Source organism: Notamacropus eugenii, chromosome 6 (assembly GCF_028372415.1).
Source record: "Notamacropus eugenii isolate mMacEug1 chromosome 6, mMacEug1.pri_v2, whole genome shotgun sequence".
Lineage (NCBI taxonomy): Eukaryota > Metazoa > Chordata > Mammalia > Diprotodontia > Macropodidae > Notamacropus > Notamacropus eugenii.
Window position 1 is genome coordinate 106,204,822 of NC_092877.1, and position 25,906 is coordinate 106,230,727.

Sequence of the window (25,906 nt, forward strand, 5' to 3'; positions counted from 1 at the left end):
GAATTTTATACACACACACACACACACACACACACACAGAATGAAAAGTTTGTTCCTGCCCCTTTCCTAGCTTGATCAATTATAACGTTCTAATGCCAACTCCATAAACAATTTTAGAGTTTATCTTTACTCATTTGCAATCATTTAAATTTTAAATCATTTATAAACTTTCTGAAAACTAAAATATGATTAAACATTTGAAATTCAGTGATGGTTCCCCTACAGAATGTGTAACCTTCTTAAAATAGGGATTCTCAACAATTTTTGTGTCTTGGACCCTTATTGAGTGTCTAGTGAAGCTTATGGAATGCTGTTCAGGATAACATTTTCTGATAATTGTAGGAGATGCTACAGAGGTTAGTGAATATAAAACCACAATATTTTTCCATCTGAATTTTATGGACCCCTTTAATCTATACATGAAGTCTAGAGTTAACCCCTGTTTCCAAAGACCATGTAGTAAGGTCTAGTAAAAAGACCCCTTGGATTCAGAAATATAAGCTTCTTGTCCCTGTTCTGGCACTTATGAGCTGTTTGACCTTAGTTGAGTTACAGCCTTTCTTGAGTTTTTGCTTCCATCATAAAAGTGGGGTAGTAACCCATAATAATATCTACTTTACCAGGTCATGGTGAAGAAAGTGTTCCATAACTCTTAAGGCCTATATAAATGTGAACTCCCACTTTTAAAGAAGTGGAACTTTTGAAATGGTGCTGTTAGTTTCTCTTACCTGATGCCTTTTTGAAGTCACTGTACCTTTGTTTTAAAAGCCTTAAATGATGTGGGATAAATTAATAGCTTATATTATTTTGAAGTCATAAATGAATTTCCCTTCATTTTTGGAGTACCCCTCTCTCTCACAGTCAACTCTTTAACAGTGGAAGTAGGGCAGGATGATGAAGAGATTGAGAACTAATGAACCCGACTCTCATCCTTGGGGTCACATAAGTCATCATAAATGTTGAGTTAGATTGGATTCCGAAAGGGTATTAAATTAACTCTTCCCAAAGCCACTGATTTCATTCCGTTTATGGCTCGCTGTTATAGAGGCTTTCGAAACAATTTGAGGAAATGCTAAATAATGTATTATTTCTGAATCACTACACCATATAATTAACATCCTGTCTGGTGTTAGTGATTATTTATAGATCATAAAGTATACTGAAGCAACCAAAGCGATAAATTGCCCAGAATGAGGCCATTGGATGAGAAAATTTCCTTTGCCCCTCAAACCCCTCACAAAACCTGGTCTGCTTTTACTTTTTCCAAAAGTAAATCCAGGTAAAGTAGGGTTTAAATGATTTTAGAGAGAAGGCATCTCAGGTAAAGTTATTTTCTTTACTACTGAATACTACCCCAAGAATGGTTAAAAGCCCAGACTAAGCATTCTTAACCTTTTCTTTGTTAGATACCCTCCTTGGCAGTCTGGTGCAACCTATGGATCCCTTCTCAGAATGATGTTCTTAAATTTATAAAATCAAATACATAGGATTATAAAGGAAACTAGTTATTGAAATAATTATTAAAATATTTTTTAAAAATCCAAGTTTATGGACATCTCCCCTTCTTCTTGAACCCTAGGTTATGAACCCCTAATAGAGGTGGCCACTCATGTAGGCATCTGTAGACCCATAAGTAAAAGAAACCTATGGTTTTTTTTAAAGCCTTGCCAGTACTCTTTAGATTTCATTAGAAATTTCTGGAAATATTTCCCTCCCTCCCTTCCCATCTTCAAATAGGAGACCCCACTGTACCTTGTAACAGAGAAAGTTTTCAACAAACACGTGGGCAATAGTAACTAAGTTTGACAATCTATATGATCTGTCTTATTTCTTTGCTGTGAGAAGGGGTTGTGATTCATTTTCCGTTCTTGGATTCCCTTACTCATTTTTAATTTGCTTAAGACTCTGCCTTCCTTCTAGTAATCTTGTGATTGACAATCTTGTAGTAATTGTGTTTAATGTTCTTTAGTTTCTGCTTATTTCATCCTCCATCAGTTTATACCAATCTTCTCAAGTTCCACATTAAAATTTTACTTCAAAATAGCACTCTGTTTCTTCATCTTACCAGAGTTTATTCAGCTCTCTCCCTGCATTTGATTGTCACCACTCTATTTCCATCCAGTTCTTTGCCTACTGTAAAAAGTCATGCATAAGATTTCAATCTGTCCACCAGCCATCTCTATCATCCCTTTGGCAAAAAGCCTGAGATTCTGATGCTGGTCTGGGAATGTTTGGATAACTGACTATCGAGACTGAAGTGGCTAACATCTCGTGTAATTACTGTGGGGCTATAGATGTGACAAGAAAATACAGACTCTTTAGAGGTGATCAGCCATCACAAGAATTTTAGTGCTAGAAGACATTGTAGGAATGATGATCTTTTCCATTCTCCCTTATTTTTATAGGTGGAAACACTTGCCTAAGGTCACGCAACTTGTCACTGCCAGTTACATATGCAGTTCTCTTTCTACTACGTAACACAATCCTGGAGAATGCACTATTATAAAGTCGGGCTTTTTCTTCCTTTAATAATAGTTTGTCTCATAGAGGTTTAAGGTTTACAAAGTGCTTTGCCTGCATATCTCATTGGATCTCTTGTAACAACCCTCGAGATGGGTGATGCATCTCAGAGCTGGAGAGCAACTAATCATTCGGTTGACAAGTATTTATTAAGAGCCCCCTATGTTCCAGGGACAGTGTTAGGCTCTGAGATAGAAAAATGAAATGTTCTCTCTTTGATAAAGTAACTTATTATTCCATTGGGAAAGACAACACATATATTTGTAAGCATATAGGGGACAAAACTATACAGAATAAATGCAAAATAAATGTAAGGCAGTTAATGAAGGAGGATATTCGTAGTTCGGAGGTTTAGGAAGGGTCTACTTAGGCTTTTTCTGGAAGGAAGTTAAGGGTTCTGTGAGACAAATGTGAAAAAAAGAAGTATATGCCAAGCTTGAGGGGCAGCTAGTGAAAAGGTATGGAATTGGAGGTGTGGGTGAGGAAGAGACACCAGTTTGGCCAAATCCTAGGGATTATCTAGTCCAGTTCAATCTCTTCATTTTACAGATGAGAAAACTGAGGTCCAAAAAAAGTCAGTATTTCGTCCAACAACAAATGACTGCTCAATCACCTTGGATCAGTCAAAGTCTTGGGCTGTCTCCATCAAGGTTGGAGGGGAGGTGATGGTGGTGTTGATGGTGGTGATTTGACTTGATTAGCCAAGGCTAGCTCCTATCTCTTCCTTCCTAAAGACTTGGAAAGGAAAGTTCTTGACACCAAAATCCTGGACTATCGAATGGCTCATCATCAGCATTAGATATGTTTCTATCAGTGGGAAATAACATTAAAGATGATGCATTCCCATTTACACAGCCTGTGCTCTCTAAGAACCACGGGGCCTTTCTCTCTGACCTAAAACCTCCTCAGTGGGTGGTCTTCCCTTATCAGAAGGTGTGTTCCTGGAGATCAGGGAATATCTCTTCTGTTTGTATGCCAAGCACGTAGCACTGTGCTTTGTGCCTAGTTAGCGCTTTATAAATTTCATTTATTCAAGTGACAGGGCTGGGATTGGAGCTCAGACTTGTTTTTTGTCCTCCACCATTTACAGAGGTTATCTAGATCAACGCTAACAGTATAAATGGAAATTTTGGCAAAGCTAAGATTGGGTGTGTAATAGGTCTCTGGTTTTGAGTATTTCGTATCTCAACTCTTTCCCCAACTCATTTCCTGAAGGGGGGAAATGACTTTTTTTATTACAAGTTCCTACCCATTGACCACAAGAGTAGTTGCATGATCTTGTATCTATTGGAAATTTACCAGTGTGTGCCCAGCTCAGCTACTAGGGTACCGCAAATACCTCACCACAGTCATGGGCTCTCTGAGGACAACTTGTCCCATGTGACCACATTCATCTTCTATTTCACCTGGAGACTAGAGGAACTTTTTCAGTTCCTATAAGAACAGTCACCTCAATTAGGAGATGGTGGTTTTTTTTAATGACCTGAATTCTGGGAAGCACCCCTAGTAGCCAGGAAATGAGCTATGGTTTGAGGTATATTTTACATGAGTATTGAAATATCATTTACTGGAATTTGAAGGCAAATTATCATTCTAATCTGCAATGTTTTAGAAAGAGTGACTCCTCAAGTAATTTTTTTAAATGTTATTTTATCTGATCCTGAACACTGTTGATTTTACTATTTCAGTGAATTGAGGTTCAAATTCTAATTGACATTGTTTTCTTAGTCTACAAGCAAAGGAGGCGTTTTATTATTTATTTGGAGACTCAGATTCAAAAGATCATGGGTTTTAAGTCCCTCCATGCTACCTATATGAACTTGGATGAAATCACTTCACCTTGATTGTCCTCATATTCCTTCTCTGTAAAATGAGCTGGTGGATCAGAGGGTGAGGCCTCTGAGGTCTCTTTCTACTTGAAATCTATGATTCTGTGTTCTTTGTACCCTTTTTTTATAGAGAATCTTTGAAGATAGGAATATATATCAGTGATTGTCCAAGATGAGAATTGGTACTCCCGTGAGCTCTGGCTAGAAGAAAATGGCTGTGTGTGTATGTGTGTGATTAGGATGGTCCTAGTGGTAGGGTCCTAAAGGTCTTCCAGATCCTCCATGGACCTGTTGGTTGCTTAGTTCTATCATGTTTTTTTACATGACTGTCATTTCTAAATGTGTCCCTCCTCTTTCAACCCACTTCTCAACCACTATCCAACCATTCTTTGTAATAAAAAAAAAATAAGACTGAGAAATTAGTGGTTTGGTAAAACCAACCAAAACATCAACTAGGCCTGATGGTGAATGCAGTATTCCACACTCAGAGTCTTCCATTTGCACAGAAAAGGGAAGAAATACATTGTTTCCTCTCTTCTCCCAGACCAAGCTCGATTATTGTAATTACATAGTTTTTAGGATGTTTTGTCTTTTTTCTATTGAATGTTGTAGTCAGTGTATATATTGTATGCTTGGCTATGCTTACTTTACACTGCGTCAGTTGATAGAAGTCTTTCTGTGCTTCTCTGAATTCATCATATTAATTGTTCTTTTCTAGCACAATGATTTTGCCATTTCCAGTCATTTTTGGGCAGTCAGAGACAGAAATAAAAACCTCATTTATACCAAAATATTCATGGAAGAACTTTTTGTAGTAGAAAAGAGCTGGAAACAAAGTAGATGTCCTCAAAGTCTCTTTGTCTTTGATTTGTATTTATCTCATTATTAGTGAATTGGAGATGCTTTTCAAATTTGATGAATAGTTTTTATTTCTTACAAGCTGTTTATTCATATCCTTTGACCACTTAACCATTGGGGCTCCAATTTTATCTTAAATATTATCTGATTTTGGTAACTGTGAACATTTATCAGAATCTCCTCTTAGTCAAAGGGAATGTTTACAGCCTCATCAGTCTTCTTGGTAATGTGGTCAGTTCTGTGGGTTAAGGAAGTTAAAAAGTTTTTTAGTTTTTAAATATTTAGCGCTCTCAAGGTGGACTGGACGAGACACAGATGTAGGAAATTCTGCCAAAGTCTTGCTTGGAGCAGGTGAGCCCTGGGCCCAGGGGGCGGGGGCTGGGGCTAGTGGTCCCCCTTCCCCCCCACTGGCTTCTCTGTTCTGGCCTCTCTCTAGGCCGCCTCCTGCCCCGGCTGCAGGAGGCAGGGCCACAGGCAGGGGCCACCCGCCTTCTCCGGGGCCAGAAAGGGTGGAGACGCTGCTGTGGTCAGTTGTCCGCCTGGGCCCCAGAGGCTCACTTGTGCCGCTGTGTGGATTTCCTCTTCCTCCTCTTGAAGAAACAGCAGCACTTTGTCTCATCGGCCACCTCCACTTCAGCAGGGGCTGTGATGGGGGCGTTGGAGTGGCCGGCCGTGGGGTCATCGGTATTTAGTTCACCATTGGTGGAGCTCATCACCTGGTGCTTGGTGTGGGACTGAGCCTTGTCCCGGTTCACTGGCTGGACAGGGACATCACTGTGGATGGTACCAATTGGGGTTGGCAGGGGTTTTCCAGCCCAGTCATATTCATAATCAAACACAAATCCATGGCGGTCAAACAGGTCCGTGAAGAGTTTCCGTAGATAGTCATAGTCAGGTTTCTCAAAGAAATCCAGCCGCCGCACATAGCGCAGGTAAGTGGCCATCTCCTCTGGGAAATTCTCACAGAGCACCTCCACTGGCGTGGCTCTCTTGGTGTCCCCAATCTTCTGATACCGTTCTTTTAGGGTGTCTGCCTTAAGGCCTTGCCAGGGGAGGCTCCCACGGAGAAAGTACATGAACATGTGGCCTAGTGCTTCCAGGTCATCCCGCCGACTCTGCTCTTTCCCCAGGTGTGTGTTGATGCTCATGTAGCGTGCCGTGCCTGTCAGGCTCTTGTGCTCGCGATAGGGGATGTGCTTTTTGGTCTCAGGGTCGATGTACTCCTTGGCCAGGCCAAAGTCAATGATGTGGATGGTGTGTTGGCGCTTGCTCCCTGGCCGGCCCACCAGGAAGTTCTCCGGCTTCACGTCACGGTAGATCAGGCTCTTGGTGTGGACATATTCCATCCGTGTGATCAATTGGATGGCAATCATCAGCACGGTTTTCAGAGTGAATGTCCGGTCGCACAAGTCAAACAGGTCTTCCAGGCTGGGTCCCAGCAACTCCAGCACCATGGCGTTGTATTTCCCGCATGGGCCAAAGTAGTAAACCTGAGGAATCCCTTCTGAACTGCCGAGCTGTTTGTAAAACCGGTACTCCAAATGCAGCTGCGGGGCTCTGGACTTTATAGGTTCCAGTTTGATAGCTACGTACTCATTTGTATAGAGATTCTTTCCTAGTCGGAGCTCCCCGAAATTGCCACATCCGATCTTCTTCCCAACCCGGAAATTGGTTTTTTTTTTTTTTTTTTTTTGCCTAATAGATTTACTGTGTTGTAGATTGTACTCTGGGGAAGGAACTTTCAGAGCCGAAGCAAATCCCTGACTTAGAATCCTAAGAAAGTGGGTGGTGGGAACGTTAAGTGCACTTAGTGGACTTTAACTGAAAACTGCCCGCAAAAAATTAAAAAACTTTAATTGAAAACTGCCCGCAAAAGTTGATCAGTTTGGTTGTTGGTGGTAGGATGACTCAGTCTTCCAGGCTGATGAGGGCAATATGCCCTAGTTTTCCACCGTGCCATTTTTATCTCAATAGGAAATATATCAATCTGCAAACATTTATGAAATGCCTTTTCTGTGTCAGAAACTGTGCTAAGTGCTGGGAAAAAAAGACAAAAGTTGAAATAGCTCCTGCTTTCAGGGAGCTACTTAAACACCTTGTCTACATCTCCAACCTCTTCTCTTTATCCCTGTTAGAATAAAAGTCACTTTTTAACCCTTATACATTATAGACTACCTAGGACATCATATCTCAGCTTTGTTCTCAGTAGTCTTTAAAACGATCTTATATCTTTTTAAAAAAGAAATGCATATTTAATGGATTATAGTGCATTGAGAGAAGACTTATAGTCTGCAGAGAAACTTAGCTTTTCATTTTTTAAGACATTATACTTAGCTCATTCTGATTATGTCAGACATTTCCATGCAGTAGTTTTCCACCCACAATGCAGTCCATACTAGGGTACTTGTGAATAGTAGAGAGCCACCATTGTGACGGTCTTTCTTTGGGGACTTGAGTGATTGTTACTCTAGATGAAGCTTAAGACAGAGCAGCCACACACCAAACCACCTATAGGGAATAGTGTTCTCACCAGGTTCCAGTGTGTTAGCACCATGCCCTACTTTCAGCCCAATTACATTGTTGGCTGTGATAATTAAATGAAACTTGCCAGATGGATGCATGCATGGTGTGCAGCTTTGTCTCCTTGCTCTATTTGTGAAAGCTGGCATAGGTTTCCAGTACTTAAGTGTGCCTACCTTCTGATTGCTTGAGAATACGTGTACGTGTGTGTGTGCGTATGTATTTTGTGTGTGTTCACTTCATGGGGCTGCCCACCAGCAGCATCAGGCTTAAATGACAGAGTGTTATGCGTGCCATGTGCCAAGACATATTGCCTTGGGGATGGTGTGCTGCAGGAGTCAGCCTACAAAGAAATTGTCATTTTCTTAATGTGTCTGCCCTTTCAGGAAATAAACTTCCAAAGATTAAAATCTCAATCTTTTTTCCTCTGGTCACACATTTTCTATCAGTTGCTAGTGACATTGTAATATTGTAAATCTAGGATATGCTGTTTGTTTAAATAATATTGCAATGGCCATTCATAATGTGTGGGACTAAAATGACATACCTGCCCTCTTTTAAAATAACAGCTTTCAGATGTTGAAAAATATTATTTCAAGCCCCGTAAGAAATGACCAGCTTAATAGACATAGGAGCGTTCTATTGAATAGGGACCTTCCATTTATCATCATCATTAATGCTAGTCGGCACATTAACATTATTTCAAGACCTACAAAGTGTTTATAATAGTCTGGCGAGTTAACATTTTCTGTTTTTGTTTGTCCTGTTTTGGATCTGTGATATTTGCTGGTGGGAGCAACTTTTACAGACTAATAACTTATTTAAAATATGATAATCCCTAGAGCAAATATTACCCATGGAGAGACAATGGGACTTAGAGGATTTAAAGAGCAAGTTTTGTAATCAAGAGGACCTGGATTCGGATTTTTGCTTTGACCCAAGCTAATGGTGTGACTGAGGTCTAGGCACTGATTCAGTGACCTCAGGAGATCCTGTGAAACAGAATTCCAACTCATTGGAATTTTGAGAGCTGGAAAGTATCTCAGGGGTCATGTGTCCCAAGTGATATTGGAAAGGAATCTCCGTACTCAATAAGGGGTCATCTAATCTAGCCTTTCCTTGAAAGCCTTCGCAGTTGGGGTAGCCTACTGCTTCTTGAAACAGACTATTCTATTCCAGCAGAACTCTAAAAAAGAAGGTTTTGTTTTTGTTTTTTTTTTCCTCCTAAATTTACCTTTATGTATCCTCTCCTCATTGCTCTATATTTGCCATTTAGGGCCAAACAGAACCAAGTCTAATGTATCTTCCTTAAGACTACCACATGGGCTATCTGGTCCTCCTTCAGTAAGCATCCTTTCCATAGAGGGGGAAGGATTTTCCACACCACAAGTTCCCTACTCTGATTAAATAACAGGTCCAGGCAAAACCCCATCTCTCCAACCCAACTAACAAACAAAACCCAGACCAACAATTACTGAGAAAAGCACCTTATTTGAATCTCTAAGGAAGAATTTGAACATTTTCCCCCCATCTTCATTGGCATTGTTAAAATGTGCCATTTCTAGGTGGTCCCTTTGGTAGAACAAATGAGTTTTTTACTTGAACCATTAATCACCTCATCCCTTGGTTAAGAGAGTATCTATATGTGGAATAAAATATGGAGTGGAAAATTCCCTTTCTATCATATCTTCTTCCCCATTACAGTACTTATTTGAATATCTTAATATTAAAAATAGTAGGCTCTAGAAAGGGACCTTAGGGACCATCTTGTATTTAGAGGAAAATGGCCCTAGGAATAGAAGGCTCTTCTCCCTTGACCCTCCTTTCCAGTCTTTTCTATTCTTGTGGGAATTTAGGAATCTTGCCCCAAAGGCATGCCCCTTTTTATTTGAAAGAGAGATTTGAAAAGAACTTGGGGCATGACATCCTTTAACTTTAATGGCCCTTGGTTTGCTCATCTGGAAGATGAGAGGGCTCCCAGAGAAGATAGCCTCTGTGATCTCTGCTCATTTTGGATCCATGGTTTGAGGGGTCTTCATGATTGTTCTAGCTTCTCAACCACAGTAGGAAATCATTCTGCAGCACTTATGCCAGATGTTCATCCAGGCTCTACTTGAACGTTTCCAGTGATGCGAACTTCATTACCTCGTTAGGTAGCATGTTCAATTGTTGGGTAGTTCTAACTTTTTAGAATAGGCTCCCTTTTACTGAGCTGCAGTACATCTACTTGTAACTTCAACTTATTGGTTCTACTTTTGTATTTTGGAGTAATAATATATAATAACTGTTTACTTAGTGATCAGCCCCATTTTATAGGTGAAACGAGGTGTGTGTGGTGTTTTACCCATAGTCACATAGTTATTCTGTGTCACAATTCTGGTCTTCTGACTGTTCTATTGCCAAGATCCTTTCTAGCTCTGAGAACCTGTAATAAAGAAGAAAGGGGGGAACCTTGAAGAAGCGAACATTTAAAATCATCTGAATTGTGACTATTTTTCTTCTCTTGCAGCAAAACCAGAGATTCTTACATCTGACAGACTCATGAATGGTCTGCTCCAGTGCGTGGCATCAGGGTTTCCCGAACCTACAATAGACTGGTATTTTTGTCCAGGAACTGAGCAAAGGTGAGATGATTTATTTCTGGCACTACTTTAAATTCAAAAGGAGCAGCTTCTGTTCAGTTGAATTCTGAGTACGTTTACACAGACACACACAAAATCTTTGATTTTTCTTTTTATTGGCGTAGCTTTTTGATTGGAGTGGAGGGGGTGGATAATTGCTGTGTTTTCCTTGGTAGATACTAATTTTGCAATTCTGTTTCCAGAAAAATGATTACTGAATGACTTCTCTATTTTGGTGGTTATCTTTTTGGATTTATCATGCAATTTCTAGCCTGCAGGTAGATAAAGCAATTTTCGAGGGCACAGTAATTAGATTTCCATTTTATACACAGGAGGTAATGTGTGTGGGAAATGTGGCTGGAGTGATCATGAAAAAATTACCTCAGAAGTTAATTACCAAGTTGCCAAAAAGTAATGATCATGCAATTACAAGCATGCATAGAGTATTTGTAAGCTAGGTATTAAAAAGACTCTCCTCTCCTTGATTGGCTCCATAGAGCATTAACAGAGCACACACGGTATTTTTGTTGTTCTTTTTGAGGGGCTTCTTATCTGCCTTATTCCATATTTATCCCTTAAGGTAGCTAGGTGGTGTAGGGGATAGGGCACTGGGTGAAGAAACCAGGGGCTCTCATTCTCCTGAGTTCAAATTCAGTTTGAGACACTAACTAGCTATGTGACCCTGGGCAAGTCAATTAACCCTGTTTGTCTCAGTTTCCTTATCTGTAAAATGTGTTGGAGTAGGAAACGGCAAGCCATTCTAGTATCTTTGCCAAGAAAACCCTAACTATGGGGTCATAGAAAATTAGATGGGACTGAAAATGATTGATCACAAAACCATTTAGGGTACCTTAAATTGACTTTTCATTGTATCTGAAGTCTAACAGATAAATTGGTGCTGCTTTTATCAAACAGTTAGGTTGAAGCATAGTTGAACATGGTTGGAATCAGTGAATTCCCAAAAGGTATAAAGTCTTAGAGATTTAGTGTAGTAGATGTGAGACATCTTTTAATCTAGATACTGAAAGCACTTTTATGGTTCCATACTGTATTTGGGGAACTATTTCAATGCTTTCCCCTTCACCCACCTTGGTCACTGGTGGATGGTTTGGCAGAGTTTTCAGATCCTTGCAGAGAACTTTGCTCAGGTAACTACTGGTTATCCTAGCATTGTTGTACTAGGAAAACCCTACAATGACCTTCTCTTGGTAATTAACATGTGGGGAGGGGAGGGAAAGTGTTCTCTCGAATGGTGCTCCTCTGAGGCATTGTTGGAAGGTAGAGCAGACTACAACGTGGCTAAGCACAGGAGAGAGAAGTACCTTCCAGCCTTTAGTATTAAATACTTAAAATTAAGAATTGAGAGTGCTGCTAGTAGGTACCCCATTAACAGATCTTCATAATTATGCAATATCCTTCGTGGAATAAATGCTCGTTTCAGAATTAGTTGCTGTTGGGGGGGGGGGGAAGAATAAGGAAGAACGTTATATTAAGACATGAAATCTTCTAACATAGATTAGAAACATTCTTTAAGGAGGGATGTATGCCTGATCTTTTTTTTAATGCGGTAAAAATCATTGTTAATTGCTTCTAGGTGTTCAACATCTGTTCTGCCAATTGATGTGAAGATAAATTCATCCATGCTGCCACCCTTTGGAAAAATAGTGGTTGAAAGCACCATTGATTCCAGTGCATTTAAAAACAATGGCACTGTTGAGTGTAAGGCTTCCAATGATGTTGGCAAGAGTTCAGCCTTTTTTAACTTTGCTATTAAAGGTAACATTAAAGGTATATTTCTTTTTAATGCAATTTAAGGGGATATTTAGTCTTTTCCACCATGTCCATCATGATTTAAGCACATTTCATCATTTGTTATTTTTCATCATATTATCAATGATATTAAAATTCATTTCATAACAGTTTAGCCCATTTTCTGTATTTCATGAAACATTACCATGCCATTGGGAATTTGAAAACTGATGTTGACTTTGCCATTTTCACTCCTGCACATCTGAGTAAAATTGTATTTTGTTCCTCTGCCTAGCAAGATTTTCAGTGGAGGGAGGAAAGAGAAGAGAAATATAAGTGGTCCCCAAATTACTAGATATCCCATATAATAATGGTTATGAAAACATGAATAGCTCCTTAATACTGGTCATTGGTTTTCAATTGTAACAAACATTTATTAAGTTACCTAATGTGTGCAGAGTCCTCCTAGGTGCTGGGAGAGATACAAAGAATAAAAAAGACAAAGACCCCTGCCTTCATGGAACTCAGAGTTTAATAAGAGGATATGATACAACAAATATGTATGGTTAAAAAAAATCACACATGATGGATTGCACATCAGATGTGCAAATCAGGTGTCCCATTATTCACTAAGAGAAACGTAGGAGAAAAGATCATGACTGACCTGGGGTAGGAGGTGATTGCGAAGGATTACAGAGCAGGAGGTATTTCAGCATGAGACCTGGAAGAGGCAAGCTTTCAACAAAATGGAGACAATTGAGGGAGGGGTGGCGTTCCAAGGGCAGGAGAATGAGACTAGGTGATAGTTCTGTTTATTTTAAGCATTCGATTGTGTCAAAACAGTTCCTTTTTTTATGCTCTCATGTTAACCACTTTTTAAAAAATATAAAATGTGGTTCACGCAGCATCGTCTTCTGTATCTGAAACGGACAAGCATCTCAGGAGTTACTTAGAAAAATTCTCACTTAAAAAGGAGACCTGAAAATATTTTCCATCCCAGTTCCTTGTTTGCTAAGTTGGCAAAGACTAGTATGCTGCCCTTCCCTCCCCACCATCCCCTCAAAAAAGGGGAAAAAATGTTTTCAGTCTTTGAGTAATGAGGGGGAAGATTCTTAAATTGTTGTGCATCACTGATTCTTGACCAAGACCTTGAACAACTTGAAAAGGATTTAAGAAAGGAAGCAATGAAACATATGAAGCCGTAGCAGCCAAACTTCATACAAGTAGAAAGAACTCTTTTAAAATAAGTAGTGTACAAAAAGTAATCGAGCATCTCCCTCCTCATTCAGATTATTAGGAGAACACAACTTTTCTCACAAAGTATTCTTGTTTAAAGGACTTTCTGAAGTTTAGAAAGAGAACCTTGAGTAAACACCAATAATTATAAGATGATCGGAATGAGTGACTGGTTGTTGCTGGAGGAAATTAGATTGATTTGATTGAGGTTGCCTTGACATCTCTTTATTTATCTATTGACCATTTGATTTCTGGTATCAACTGCTCTGAGACTTTTCTCTCTCCTCAAATCTCAAAATCTCTAATCTTTGCCTTGCACCTACCTACTTTATGACTTTGTCTCCTAGGATGTGCAATATTCTCTAAGAAAGACACTTTCTTAGGGACTGGATGGAGCCAAGCCCCACTGTGCCATGATTGAGATAATCAATGCTAGACAGAATCTGAGCTCAGCGTTCTTTTCTCACTCCTTCTGCACTGGCATATGCTTTGTGAGGGGCATTGGGAATCAAATTAGCAACTGAGAATGATGCCCATTAACTGGCATGACGCTCTAGGGCAGGGATTCTTAACCTGGGGTCCATGAGTTAAAAAAAAAACAATTTTGGAGGGGAGGACTATATTTCAATATAATAATTTCCTGCATTTCTGCATTTAAAGATATTATTCTGAGGAACCCCTACCCTGTTCCTCACAGCCTTTGCATTTCCTCTCTGTTGTATATAGTTTAACCTCAACCACTGACTCCCCTGTCCTGCTCTACTTAGTTATTATTCCAAGTCCTTCTGGTCCCATGCTCATTCCTCAGGGATGCCCTGGAATGAATTTCCACTTCTCCTCTTTGCTGTCCCTCAGATTGATCCCCCCCTACTCAAGACAGTCAGACATTGTTCTTTTCCATCACAGCCTTCACATTGTTGAGAATTATGTGTGGAGGGGAGTTTTCCTTAGTCTGGCTCTGTCCTATTCTCCTGAAGACCTCTTTCTTGACTGGAAGGATTGGAGGTCATCTTCCATGAATCTCCCTCAACTCCTTTACCTTCTCTCAATGTCTTTGTCCATCTAATGCTTTCTTGTAGTCTAGCAGGAACAGTTCTTTTCGCCAAAGCTAACTCCTCTACCCATCCTCTTTGATTTCATTCTGTTCCACACCCACTAATCTTTCTGACATCACCTTCTATTAACACTCCCACCACCCCCCTCATGTACCATTTTCTGTAGGTTGCCTCCCCCTATAAAATGGGAGCCTGAGGGAAGAGACTATGTTTTTGGAGGTACCCAGTAAGTGCTCAATAAATGCTTGTTGACTGACCCTGTTCAATCCCTTCTTTTATCCTGCACTGTGTCTTTTTGTTAGCTCAGTCTCCTTAGTCGGCAATCATGCTGGGTTTGGCAGGGGAAGGGAACCACCTTTACCTTAAGCCAGCTTCTTCCAACCCTTGCCTTCTGTGTCTCTATGTTGCCAAACTAGAGGGGAGTAGGCAACATTTCTTGTCTTGTATTTACTGCTCAGCTCAGCTCCCATCCAATCTGACAAGTTTCCCCAATGGCCATTAGTAATTTCTTTATCATGAAACTCAATGACCTTTTTTCTGTCCTTCTCCTTTTTGTCCTTTGGGTAGCACTTGGTTCATCTGCTTTATCTTTTACCTTCACTTTTGTATCTGTAATACTCATGGCTTCCCTCTTCCTCTCCAGCTGTCCCTTCTTCTTTCTGGCTTACCCCCTCTTCTCTGTATATTTCTGTACATTCTGATGTGCTCATCTATTCCCATGCATTCACTTTTCACCTCTGTGATGGTGACTCCAAATCTATCTCTATCCCCAATCTACAGATGCCTCTTTTCTCTACCCAGATGCCTTTCCAGTAGCTTATATGCCTAAAAGCAAACTCATCCTCCCTCCTTTTTCTTAACACCTCTGACCAGGTTACGAGATCTACTTTTCTTCCATTTACCCAAGTCTTTTACTTTGGATGTTGTCCTCTCCATTTTTTATGTAAGTGAATGGCCAAGTTCTCTTAATTTTGGCTTCGAAATAGCTTTTGCATTCAACTCATCAGGTCTACACTTAAATGTCCCCTAAGGGTCATGAGCTTTACTTTTCTTGCCTAAACTCTTATAGTAGCCTCCTAACTGGTCTTCCTTCTTCTAGTCTATTCACACTTCACCATGTCTTTCACAAGATAACATTCCTAATGCCGTGCTCTGATCACTTCACTCCTCTCTTTACTTAGAAACTTTTAGTAGCTCCCCATTGTGTATTGGATAAAGCATTCCCTTCCCACCCCAAATTGTGGCACTAAAGACCCTTGACATCTGACTTGAATACACTTTTCTAACCGTACCTTCCTGTATTCTAGGTTGCTGCCATATTGGAATATTCCCTAGCTGCCCTCCTTGTCCTGCCCTGTGCCCTCTGAGCCTTTCCTCTAGCTGTCTCCCATACACATGGAATTGATGGATTCATGTCCTCTACTCTATCTCTCATCTTGCTAAAGTCTTCCTTTTCTTTCAAGGCCCCATTCCCTGATCCCCTGATACCCCTCCATGCTCCATCTGAAAGAATTCTCAGCTACTGTTTTTCATCACACTGGCCATACCTGTCCTTTGCTGTCAACCATTGTCCCGTTTCTCAGCTCCCAGTGATTGCCCTCTCCAGTCAGATGGTGAGCTCCTTGAGAGGAGATTCTGTGTTCTGTCTGTCTTTGTCTCCCAGCACCTAGCTTAGTGGCTTGCTCACGGTGATAAATGTTTGTTGAGCTGATTGAAGCGGGGCCTGCCAGAAGGAGCTTTAGACCCTGTTGTCACTTGCAGTAATCCATGGGGGAAGAAGAAATTTGATGATTGTTTCTGGGCTACAATTCCACTGTGCTCTCTCTCCCTTTTAGAACAAATCACCTCGCACACACTATTCACACCTTTACTGATTGGCTTTGTGGTAGCCGCGGGACTGATGTGCATCATCGTAATAATTCTAACCTACAAGTATTTCCAGGTAACTTTCAGCTCTTTCTCCTTTAGAGGATAATGGCTCAAATCCTAGCATCAGCAGATGATGGTTTTCTCTTTGGATAATGCTTTCCTCCTTTGTTTCCCCCCCAACAGAAACCCATGTATGAAGTTCAGTGGAAAGTCGTAGAAGAGATCAATGGAAACAACTATGTTTACATAGACCCAACACAACTTCCTTATGATCACAAATGGGAGTTTCCCAGAAACAGGCTGAGTTTTGGTCAGTGAGAAATGGGGGCTTTCCATGTAACCTTTCTGTGGACTCGTAAAAGTGAATTTGGGGAAATCATTCTGACAACTTCCTTTGCTTCATTCTACCTGAAATCGTGGCTCTCTTTTCTCATTTAGAGTGTTAAGACCATAAGAGGAGTCTGATTTGAAATGGATGTTAAAGGGGGAAAATTGTAATCAAAATTGCCTCTTTATTTCTTTATACCCCTTCCTTCCTTCCTTCCTTCCTTCCTTCCTTCCTTCCTTCCTTCCTTCCTTCCTTCCTTCCTTATTCACTTTAAAGACTCATATCATGCTTCTGAGAGTAAAAGCACCTCTTCTGTTGGGTTTGTTACAGGGAAAACACTTGGTGCAGGAGCTTTTGGGAAAGTGGTTGAGGCTACTGCCTATGGCTTGTTTAAATCAGATGCTGCAATGACCGTTGCTGTGAAGATGCTGAAACGTAAGTGTCCTGGGGAATCGAATAAGGAGAAACAGCGGCATGTATCCTTGTAACTTGCTAAATAAGATGTTTCTAATTCCAGCAAGTGCCCATTTAACTGAACGAGAAGCTCTAATGTCTGAACTGAAGGTCCTCAGTTACCTCGGTAACCACATGAATATAGTGAATCTTCTTGGAGCGTGCACTATTGGAGGTAACATTTAGAAACCCTTTACTCAGTGCCTAATTAGCAAAAGGAGGGCAACTTTGTGACCAGAGCATTTGATGAAAGTTCCTCGTGAGACCGTAGACTCTTCTTTTTAATCTCATTAGAGTTTTGCTTCGGAGATTATAAAAGAATAAGTTTTTTAGCCTGATGGGTTTGGAGGTAGTTTTGAATATGATCAACTTATTCTGACAGTCCCACTGAATTCGAGTTGAAAGGGGTCTAGGTACCCACAGAGTTCAGCCTACCTGGTTAGAAAATATATACCACCTGCAGTACAAGAACAAAGCATGTTTAAGCTGAGTGAAGTCTGGACTGATTCATAGAAAAGTGATTTTTTTTAAGAGTTATGAATTGTTGAGAAATAGTAAGTAAATTTTAATCATAGCTCGTTGATTTAGAGCGGAAGTGACATAGTCATAAAATTGAAATACTTTTATTAGCACTTGTTGCCCAGGTAACAGTTCAATCCCACTCCCCCTTTCAGATTCCTAAAATTCCACCCCACTTCAGTCTTGTCTCAGCAGGTTGTTCCACGTGAGCGACTTTCGTTATTACACCACAGAGGATATTCCCTTCATCATTTCCATCACATTACAGTGTCACACTCTGTGGCAAACAGAAGTAAATCAAAGGGATTAATGTTGGAGGCATGATAATATTATAACATTTGAAAGAAAGAACTTCTGTCAGGATATGAGCAAAACCAAGCAGATGCCTTGGGCCCCAGACACAGATTTATCCTATAGGAAAACCAAGGCAAAAAGAGCCACTTGTTTCATTCTTTACCGTGTGATGATACAGTTCAATAAAAACTGCCAATGGATGTTACTTGTTTGGACAAGAGGCATTAAAAACCAAATGGTTTGGTACGAATAGGCTTGAGCCCTCCACAAACCTATCTGACTTCGTTGGGTGTTTGGAAGGAAGGCTGTTCTACAGACTGATCTCCTTCTAACTCTTTCTCCTGTAGGGCCTACATTGGTCATTACAGAATATTGCTGCTATGGTGATCTTTTGAATTTTTTGAGAAGAAAGCGAGATTCATTTATTTGCTCAAAACATGAAGATCATGCAGAAGCAGCACTTTATAAGAATCTTCTTCAATCAAAGGATTCTTCATGGTAAGGCTGATTTACATAAGTAGTACATAGGAGACATGGGGTCATGAGAGTTGGCAATCAAGGCTGATTTTTTTTTTAATGAGCTGAAGTAGACTTAAGGTGCAGAACCCAAGCTAATAATTTAATTAAGTAGGATTTAAATGAGTCAATAATAATCCAAATTGCTTGATGTCTAGGAAAAAAAAATATATATATACATTTATCTGTTTAAAGTTGTTTGATGCTTCCTTCCCCTGCATTTTCAGACTTGTTTGAATACATTTTATGCCTCTTTCTTCCTATACTAGCTCTTTTCCATAATATTGTTTCTACTACCATCAGTTTATTTATCATTAATTTGGTATCGGTGCAAGCTTACTACTATCTTGAGAATTGTCAGTTGTTACAATAAATTCCTTAAAATCTTAGGTAAGAAAAGCAAAAAAACTCTGGTTTCCATCCTGAAAGCATCTCTCTACTATTTGATTTCCTTTCCTCCCCACAACCCTGAAATTTATGTTTCATGTACTTTGCCTTTCCTACTTAAATTCCATATAAACACACCTGTTTTTCTTCCATACCTAACCTGCCTTGAGAATGACTATCCTGCTTCCATCCTAGACCATTATATGAGATAGCCTCTCAATCCTTTAAATGTCAGTTATTATCTTTAATGCCATATAGTCCCAGCTCATTTTTGCCCCATTGATCCTTTCATACATTTCTAGTAAAGAACTTCCATTCCTCCTGAGGGAGGTCCATGTGTCTTACTGCCAAAATAAACTTCCTTCATGCCATATCACTTTCCTCTTCCATATGCAACTCTTAATCTTTACCACTTAGCACATACATGAAACTTCTCTTGATTTCAGCCTGGTTTGAGTTATTTCAGTAATTTTAGTTGTATGTCAACAGGAGTCTCTATACTTGTGTCATCTTTCATAGTGTCCATGACATATTTGTACATGATATTCCATGAAGGAAGGCGCATTATCCTAATTCTTATGTACCTTCTTCATCCAATTCAGTCCAATGAGCATTTACTACCACTTCTATTTTCCAGGTCCTCTGTTGGGCTCTGATGATGTACATACAAAAGTAAAAAAGGTCTTGCCCTCAATGAGTTTACATTCTCTGGTGCCCACATCCCCAAAATATCCACCTTTGATGTGTTGCTACTGCCTTCTGCATATAGTGAACCCTCTTAGGATGTCTGTTGACATTTGATTTGGTTTTAAGGCTTTTAAGAAATAAATACACCTGTGAAAATTGACTCACACTAAGGTTTTTGACATCCAGTATTTCATTCCAAGTGAAATTCCCTTTAACAAAATACAACAAGGTACTCCCAAGATGCAACAAACTTATACCCTTTGGCTTTGTTTCCAGTTTGTGTGAAAGGGTGAACATTTGCTAATTTCTGAAACTCTGGCATATGCTTTTTTAAATGGGGGAACAGGGAGAGGAAATCTTAATATGTTAGCCTAAATTTTTTTGCTCCTTTCTCATATACTTTGTGCTTTGGGATCCCATATGGGACTGGAAGCACCAGAATACTGTGCACAAGACTGTTGTCATGGTGTTTCCATGCAAATCAGAAGCAGGAAGTACTAGAAATCTTGAAGAGTCTCCAGCCAAATGTTGCAGATTCAAGAGGTCCAGATGGTTCGGAAAATCATCCAAATTATTGGTGTTTATCTAAACCAAACTCAATTTTTAGGCTCTTCCATCAATATCTATATGTTAACAATCTCTGTACTTCCTCAAGTCCTAGCTCAAAAGTTTCTGTTCTCTTTTTTCTTTTTTTCTTCCTTGGTAATATAGTTTTACAGAGTTTATGATTTGCCTAAATAGTCCTTTTAAATACGTGCAATCTAGAAAAGAAATGCTTCTAAGTTTAGCTCTGTATTGTTGAACACAAATACTGAAACTGCCTTCTAACTGGGAAGAGGACCTCAGTCACGTACTCCTTGAACCACATGTTTATCGAAAGGTGTTCTGAACAGAGATGTTAACTCTGCTTTTCTGTACACAGCGATGGTGCTAATGAATATATGGACATGAAACCAGGCGTTTCTTATGTTGTCCCAACAAAAGCTGAGAAAAGGAGATCTGCAAGAGTAGGTAGGTAAATAGCTAGCAGTAGCTATTTCTTAGTAGTGAAAGCTACCAGAAGTCTTTGGGGAGAATCTATCCCCCCAGTCCTCTCATTTTATAGATGACAAAACTCAAGATCTAAATAGGCTAAGAGACTTGCCCAAGTTAACATGGGTAGTAAGGACAGAATGGATCCTCTTACTGCAAATCCAGAATCTATTTTACCAGGACATGTCCTATTATCAATCCAAGGAACCCGTTGGCAAGAAAGATTTTAATATCAAATTATCTCAGTTGGTGAATATCCTCACTGACTGTAGGAATGGGCCAGAGGGGAGATCAGCCCTGCAAAGGTAAAGTGTCCATGCATATCTCTCATTTTCATGAATTTGGGAGTTATGCACATCTATGTTCCACTTTGTTAGCCTAGGATATTGAAAGCCAACTCTCTTTTTGGAGGTTGTGCACAAGACATTGGATTTTTCTGATATTAAAATTATTTGCCTTGTTTAAAAATAATCTTTGGAAGTGTGTCTCATTGAGTTTTCCCACTCACCCACTCCCCTAAACTCATTGTTGGACCCTCAGATCTTAGACAGCTGCTGATTTTTTCAGCCCTTAGGTCTGCCTGTGCCTTCAGCATTTCAGTAGTAAGATCTTAGGAAGGCTAAATAAATCAGAAAGTCTCATTCATAGACCTGTGGAGGCACCAAAAAAGACCCTCCTTTACTGTCCTTATCTTGAGTTTCAACTATTTACCTTTTTTGAGGCTAGCTTAAAGATTGTTCTACTTCTAATTGAATAGGCTCATACATAGAGAGAGATGTGACCACCGCCATCATGGAAGATGATGAATTGGCTTTGGACATTGAAGACCTATTGAGCTTTTCTTACCAAGTTGCAAAGGGCATGAGTTTCCTTGCTTCTAAGAATGTAAGTGGAAGTCGGCTCCAGAAAAGTCAAAATCTTTTTAGCTATGGATCTCTTTATGGACTCTTTTGAAAGTCTGGCAAAGCCTATGACCCTTTCTCAAAATATTGCTTTTATATGAATAAAATAAAATACATAGGATTCTGAAGGAGATCGATTATACCAAAATATTGTTTTTTTAAAAAATTTAAAAAATTTCACCAGCCCCAGGTTAAGAAGCCCCGATCTTGAGAGTGTCACTTTGAAGGGTGGTAACTTGAGCAGTCGAGAATTTGCTCTGTTTTCATGTCTTAGCTGCTTTTTATGATTGGGGTTCCAGTTCATACAACCCTGTCCAGATTACTTTCCTATGAGTCTTCACAGAAGATGAACTGATTAAATTCTCCTTTAGTTTTAAGAGTAGAGAATCTACCCATGAAAGAAATTAAAATACCATTTGTCAAGCTAAAAGGTTTGGGCTAAAACCCTCTTTGCCATTGCATGAAAGTCACCTTAGATTAAACGTATTGCTGAGGATGGGTGATGTTTCTAACATTTAATTTCCAATATCTGGTGAAAGGGAAACTGAATAAAAAAGTTCAAATGATAGTTTTAGAACTGGAAGGAACCTAAGAAGTTATCTAATCTCCCCCTCTCTCATTTTGCAGATGAAAAAACTGAGGCCCAGAGAGGTGAAGTAGCTTGCTCAAAGTCACACAGGCAGTAAGCAGCAAAGACAGGCTTTAAATTCAGGTGTTCTTTTTCCAAATCAGACATCTTTCTCCCTTCTACAAGGCTGTTTCTGGAGTATAAGTGGAGTGGTGGGAGATGAAGCACTGTGTGCCTGCTCATATCTTCATATGAACTTTAAGTGGGATAGAGACTTCTTGGTGATTAACATTCTGAGGGACTTGCTGACAGACTTTTTTATGGAAATTGTAGAATTGAATTTTCACACCTGCCCATTGAATTGTTGAGCTTGTCAAAATTTGTACCCATTCTTATTTGGTGTTCTGTACTGATATTATTTGGAGGTCAAAGTTAATTCAGAGATCTACTGGTAAATGGGAAAGGTTTAACATTCCGTCACTCTGGAAGAGGACCATGACATCAGGGAGATGATGCCATGACATGCAAATGAATTGAATTTAAGTGAGGGAGGGCTGTGCAAGGTCACCAGCCTCACTTCTCACGGAGCCTGGTGGCCAGAGAAGGATCAGGACAATTGGAGATGGTCCAGGATGTTGTGGGGGACCTTGGCCTTTTCAAACTAAGGTCTTTAACAGTTTGACTGAGTTTGATTGAGGGAGGCCTCACACATTCAGTGATTAAGACTAGGTAAGAAATGAGGCAAAGAGTGGACTCTTTAAAAAGAAATAAGTCTGGAATGGGAAGACCCTCAAGGTTTCCGGCCAAAAGAGAAACAACTAATTCCATCATTCTGAGCAAATGGGACTCAAATAATGACCAAGTAGAGCTTGGCCTGGGACCTGTTGTTGTCCAATGAGAACCCGAGTTATTTGGGGTTAAGGCTGGTCTTTAAGAGAAAAAACAAAATGAAACAAAAGTTTCAAAGATTAAAATTATATTCCTTTTGGGCAGAGCACCCAAAGGTAAGGGTGTGAATACCCTATGTGACAAAGGAAGGAAGAAAGGAAAAGGAAGAAAGAAGGGTTGCCCAACTGGAAGCTTGGTCCCCAATGGACAGCTCCTTCTGTACTCAGAAACTGCATTAAAAGTGTCTACAAGTCTATGTCTCTTGGACACCTAATTCACATTTCATCGTTGAAACCGTAATGTCTAATGTATTTTAATAGCGTACTAATTTACCGTTGAGTGTGTTTGAAAGTCCTGTCCTAAATTGTCATCTTGGACATCTGCAAACAAATAACAGACTAAAATAAGAATTCCAAGTGGATGAAAGAAAGGGATATCTTTCTTAGAACCTGATTCACTAGGTCTTTAAAAATTAATATCACTGGCTAAGCTCTTCCTTTAGGAAGTTATAATAAACATTTGAGGAGATATAGATACAATTCCTTTTCAGTGTTGATTTTTTAAAAACTTTTGAAGAAGTCATTTGCCTTGTATCCTTTCTTCTTGGATAAGATTGAATGAGAGAAGTCCTGGGGGGAAAATAGGCACCTATTATTATTGATTTTGAGAAAAAAAAAAGATTTCTAGTCATTACTCTGTGAATATCACATCACTCAAAGCATTATTTTCAGTGCAATGTAAGAAAAATATTAATGCTTGGCTTTTTTGTGATATATATAGCTCTTCAATATATGAAAAGAAAAATCTCTTACCCCTTTTGTTGTTAAAGAAATAGCAACTAAAATGCTTAATATTATTTTTCTCTCTTCCTCTCTGTCCCTAATAGTGTATTCATCGAGACTTGGCAGCCAGAAATATTCTCCTTACCCATGGTCGAATAACAAAAATCTGTGATTTTGGCCTGGCCAGAGACATCAAGAATGATTCCAATTATGTGGTCAAAGGAAATGTGAGTATACGACCTCTTTCTGAGAGCTAGTTAAAATACTTAAGATTCTCAGGTGGGGATGAAAAGCTTGGGGGGTGGGGGGAGGCGGAAAATAAATCTATGTGGGGTCTTTCATGCTGTTTAGCAGTCAAAGTAGGTATGTCCTAAATGGAGTTTGCATGGTGTGGTGAGCATTTCTACAACTAACCTTCCAATAATAGAATTTCTAATGCTAATTGTGTAATTATGGGGCTCCTGAAGGAAACAGAAATAGGTTTAATTCTCATTGTAGACTGAGAATAGCGAAGAATTTGATTTTGCTGAAGTGATATTTTTTTCCTCTGGGTTGAAAATGCTCATTATGTGAAAAATAATCCCCAAATCTAGAAGATGATAAATCCAGGATTTTAGCACGCCCATTTTAATCAGTAAAGAAATGGTGATTCATGTTGATAGTTTGCAGAGAATGTATTTCCACGTTCTTTCCTATATGACAAACCCCTGAGGTCCAGATGAGTTAAGTGACTTCCTGAAGATGACTTGGTCAGTTGAAGCATCTGGTACTTCCTGATGATCAGCATAGCCAGTGTCCCTAACTTTTCAAGTGCTGAACTCCTTCTCCTTTGTATGGGCCCACATTGTGGTGTGGAAGTGACCCAATGGTTTGAGCTGGAGTTTCCTAGGGTGAGTGATCATCAACTTCATCTGCCCTTTCCCACCCTATGTCCCCTTGTGGTCCAAGACATTTGTCAGAGGGACCTGTTGGCACCTTCCCTATACCTGGGATGCTTTCCCTCCTTCCTTACACTTTAGAATCCCTTATTTCTTCAAGGCTCAGCTCAAACACCATCTTCTTCATGAGGGATTTCTTTAACCTGGGGTCTGTGAAGTTGCTTTTCAAATTAATTAGTTCCCTTTGCAAGCCTACATAGTTTGTTTTATGCATTTGAAAACATTTTGAAAATGGGGACCATAGTTTTCACCAGACTAACAAAGAGATGGTCATCCTCTACTACTACTGCTACTACTACTACTGCTGCTGCTACTACTACTGCTGCTGCTGCTGCTGCTGCTGCTTCTGCTACAGCTACACATTTATATAGCACTTACTATGTGCTAGGCATTTTGCTAGGTGCTTTAAAATTATTATCTCATTGGCTCCTCACAAAAATCCTGGGAAATAGGTGCTGTTATTACTCCCATTTTTACAGATGAGGAAACTAAGGTAGACAAGTTAAGTGACTTGCCTAAGGTCACACAATTAGATTTGAACTGTTGTTCTCTATTCCAGGCCTGGCTTTGCACTTTCCATTGTGCCGCCTAGCTGTTTCCAAAAAATTAAGGATGCCTGTTGTACCTAAAGCCTTTTTTTCTACCACCAGCTGCTAATGCCACCTCCCATATTTATTTATAACTTCCTTATTTATTTTGTATTTATTCTGTGTAGGTGTATATGTTGTTTCAATCCAATATAACAGCTCCTCAAGGACAGAGACAGTTTTATTTTTATCTGCTCCCTCCCTCCCCCCATACACATTGTACCTGATGTAAAGTGGGCAAATAATTGGTTTATTGACAAAATGGCACCTCCTCAACAGTGTGCTGGTTAAATATTTAACAGTCAGCTCTATGGGGGGGAGCCATATGATATACTTTAAATTTAAATCTTCATTATTAACATTTTCCCTGTCAATTTCTTAAATGTAGGACCTTCCCTCTCCAAAAAAGAAAAAAAAAACAATCCTTGATTTGTAGTATTTGCTGATTTCCAGGCATTTTGAATTGGCTACAGCCCTCTCCTCCCCCACCCTTTACTCACTTGGGAATTGGTAAAACCTCCTTTCCCCCCATCTTAGCTCTAGCCTCTTTAGTACTGTGCTAGGGATTGGAAGCCCCCTCCCTATTTTATCATAAACTTCAAGATTTAGAACCAGAGTAGACCCTTAGGAGTTGTCTTACCAAACTCTCTCATTTTACAAATTTTATATAGGTTTGGGATCAGCTGTGAAATGTCCCAAAGCTAGTAAATAAGTGACAGAGATAGAATTGGAAACCCATTCTTCTGACTCCCAATCCAGCATTCTTTT

At 39.6% G+C, this 25,906-nt stretch overlaps 2 protein-coding genes across 3 annotated transcripts in view; one reads left to right on the plus strand and one right to left on the minus strand.

Moving 5' to 3' along the window:
- KIT (KIT proto-oncogene, receptor tyrosine kinase) overlaps window positions 1-25,906 on the plus strand; it is a 98,940-nt gene that overhangs the window by 66,367 nt on the left and 6,667 nt on the right. The window contains exons 8-17 of one of the 2 annotated variants that reach the window (XM_072620793.1): window positions 10,237-10,351; window positions 11,943-12,136; window positions 16,224-16,330; window positions 16,441-16,567; window positions 16,916-17,020; window positions 17,103-17,213; window positions 18,199-18,349; window positions 20,364-20,452; window positions 21,231-21,358; window positions 23,718-23,840. In XM_072620793.1, coding sequence (XP_072476894.1) covers window positions 10,237-10,351; window positions 11,943-12,136; window positions 16,224-16,330; window positions 16,441-16,567; window positions 16,916-17,020; window positions 17,103-17,213; window positions 18,199-18,349; window positions 20,364-20,452; window positions 21,231-21,358; window positions 23,718-23,840 — 1,250 coding nt within the window. The remainder of the gene's footprint in view (window positions 1-10,236; window positions 10,352-11,942; window positions 12,137-16,223; window positions 16,331-16,440; window positions 16,568-16,915; window positions 17,021-17,102; window positions 17,214-18,198; window positions 18,350-20,363; window positions 20,453-21,230; window positions 21,359-23,717; window positions 23,841-25,906) is intronic. The other variant, XM_072620794.1, reaches the window with a different exon arrangement.
- LOC140511626 (casein kinase I) lies at window positions 5,490-6,874 on the minus strand. Its single transcript, XM_072620795.1, has one exon. The coding sequence runs from the start codon at window positions 6,659-6,661 to the stop codon at window positions 5,762-5,764; it is 900 nt and encodes a 299-aa protein (XP_072476896.1). The 5' UTR covers window positions 6,662-6,874; the 3' UTR covers window positions 5,490-5,761.

Excerpts from the sequence above, each read along its gene's own strand:
- LOC140511626 (XM_072620795.1), bottom strand. The coding sequence starts at position 6,661 with ATGGTGCTGGAGTTGCTGGGACCCAGCCTGGAAGACCTGTTTGACTTG.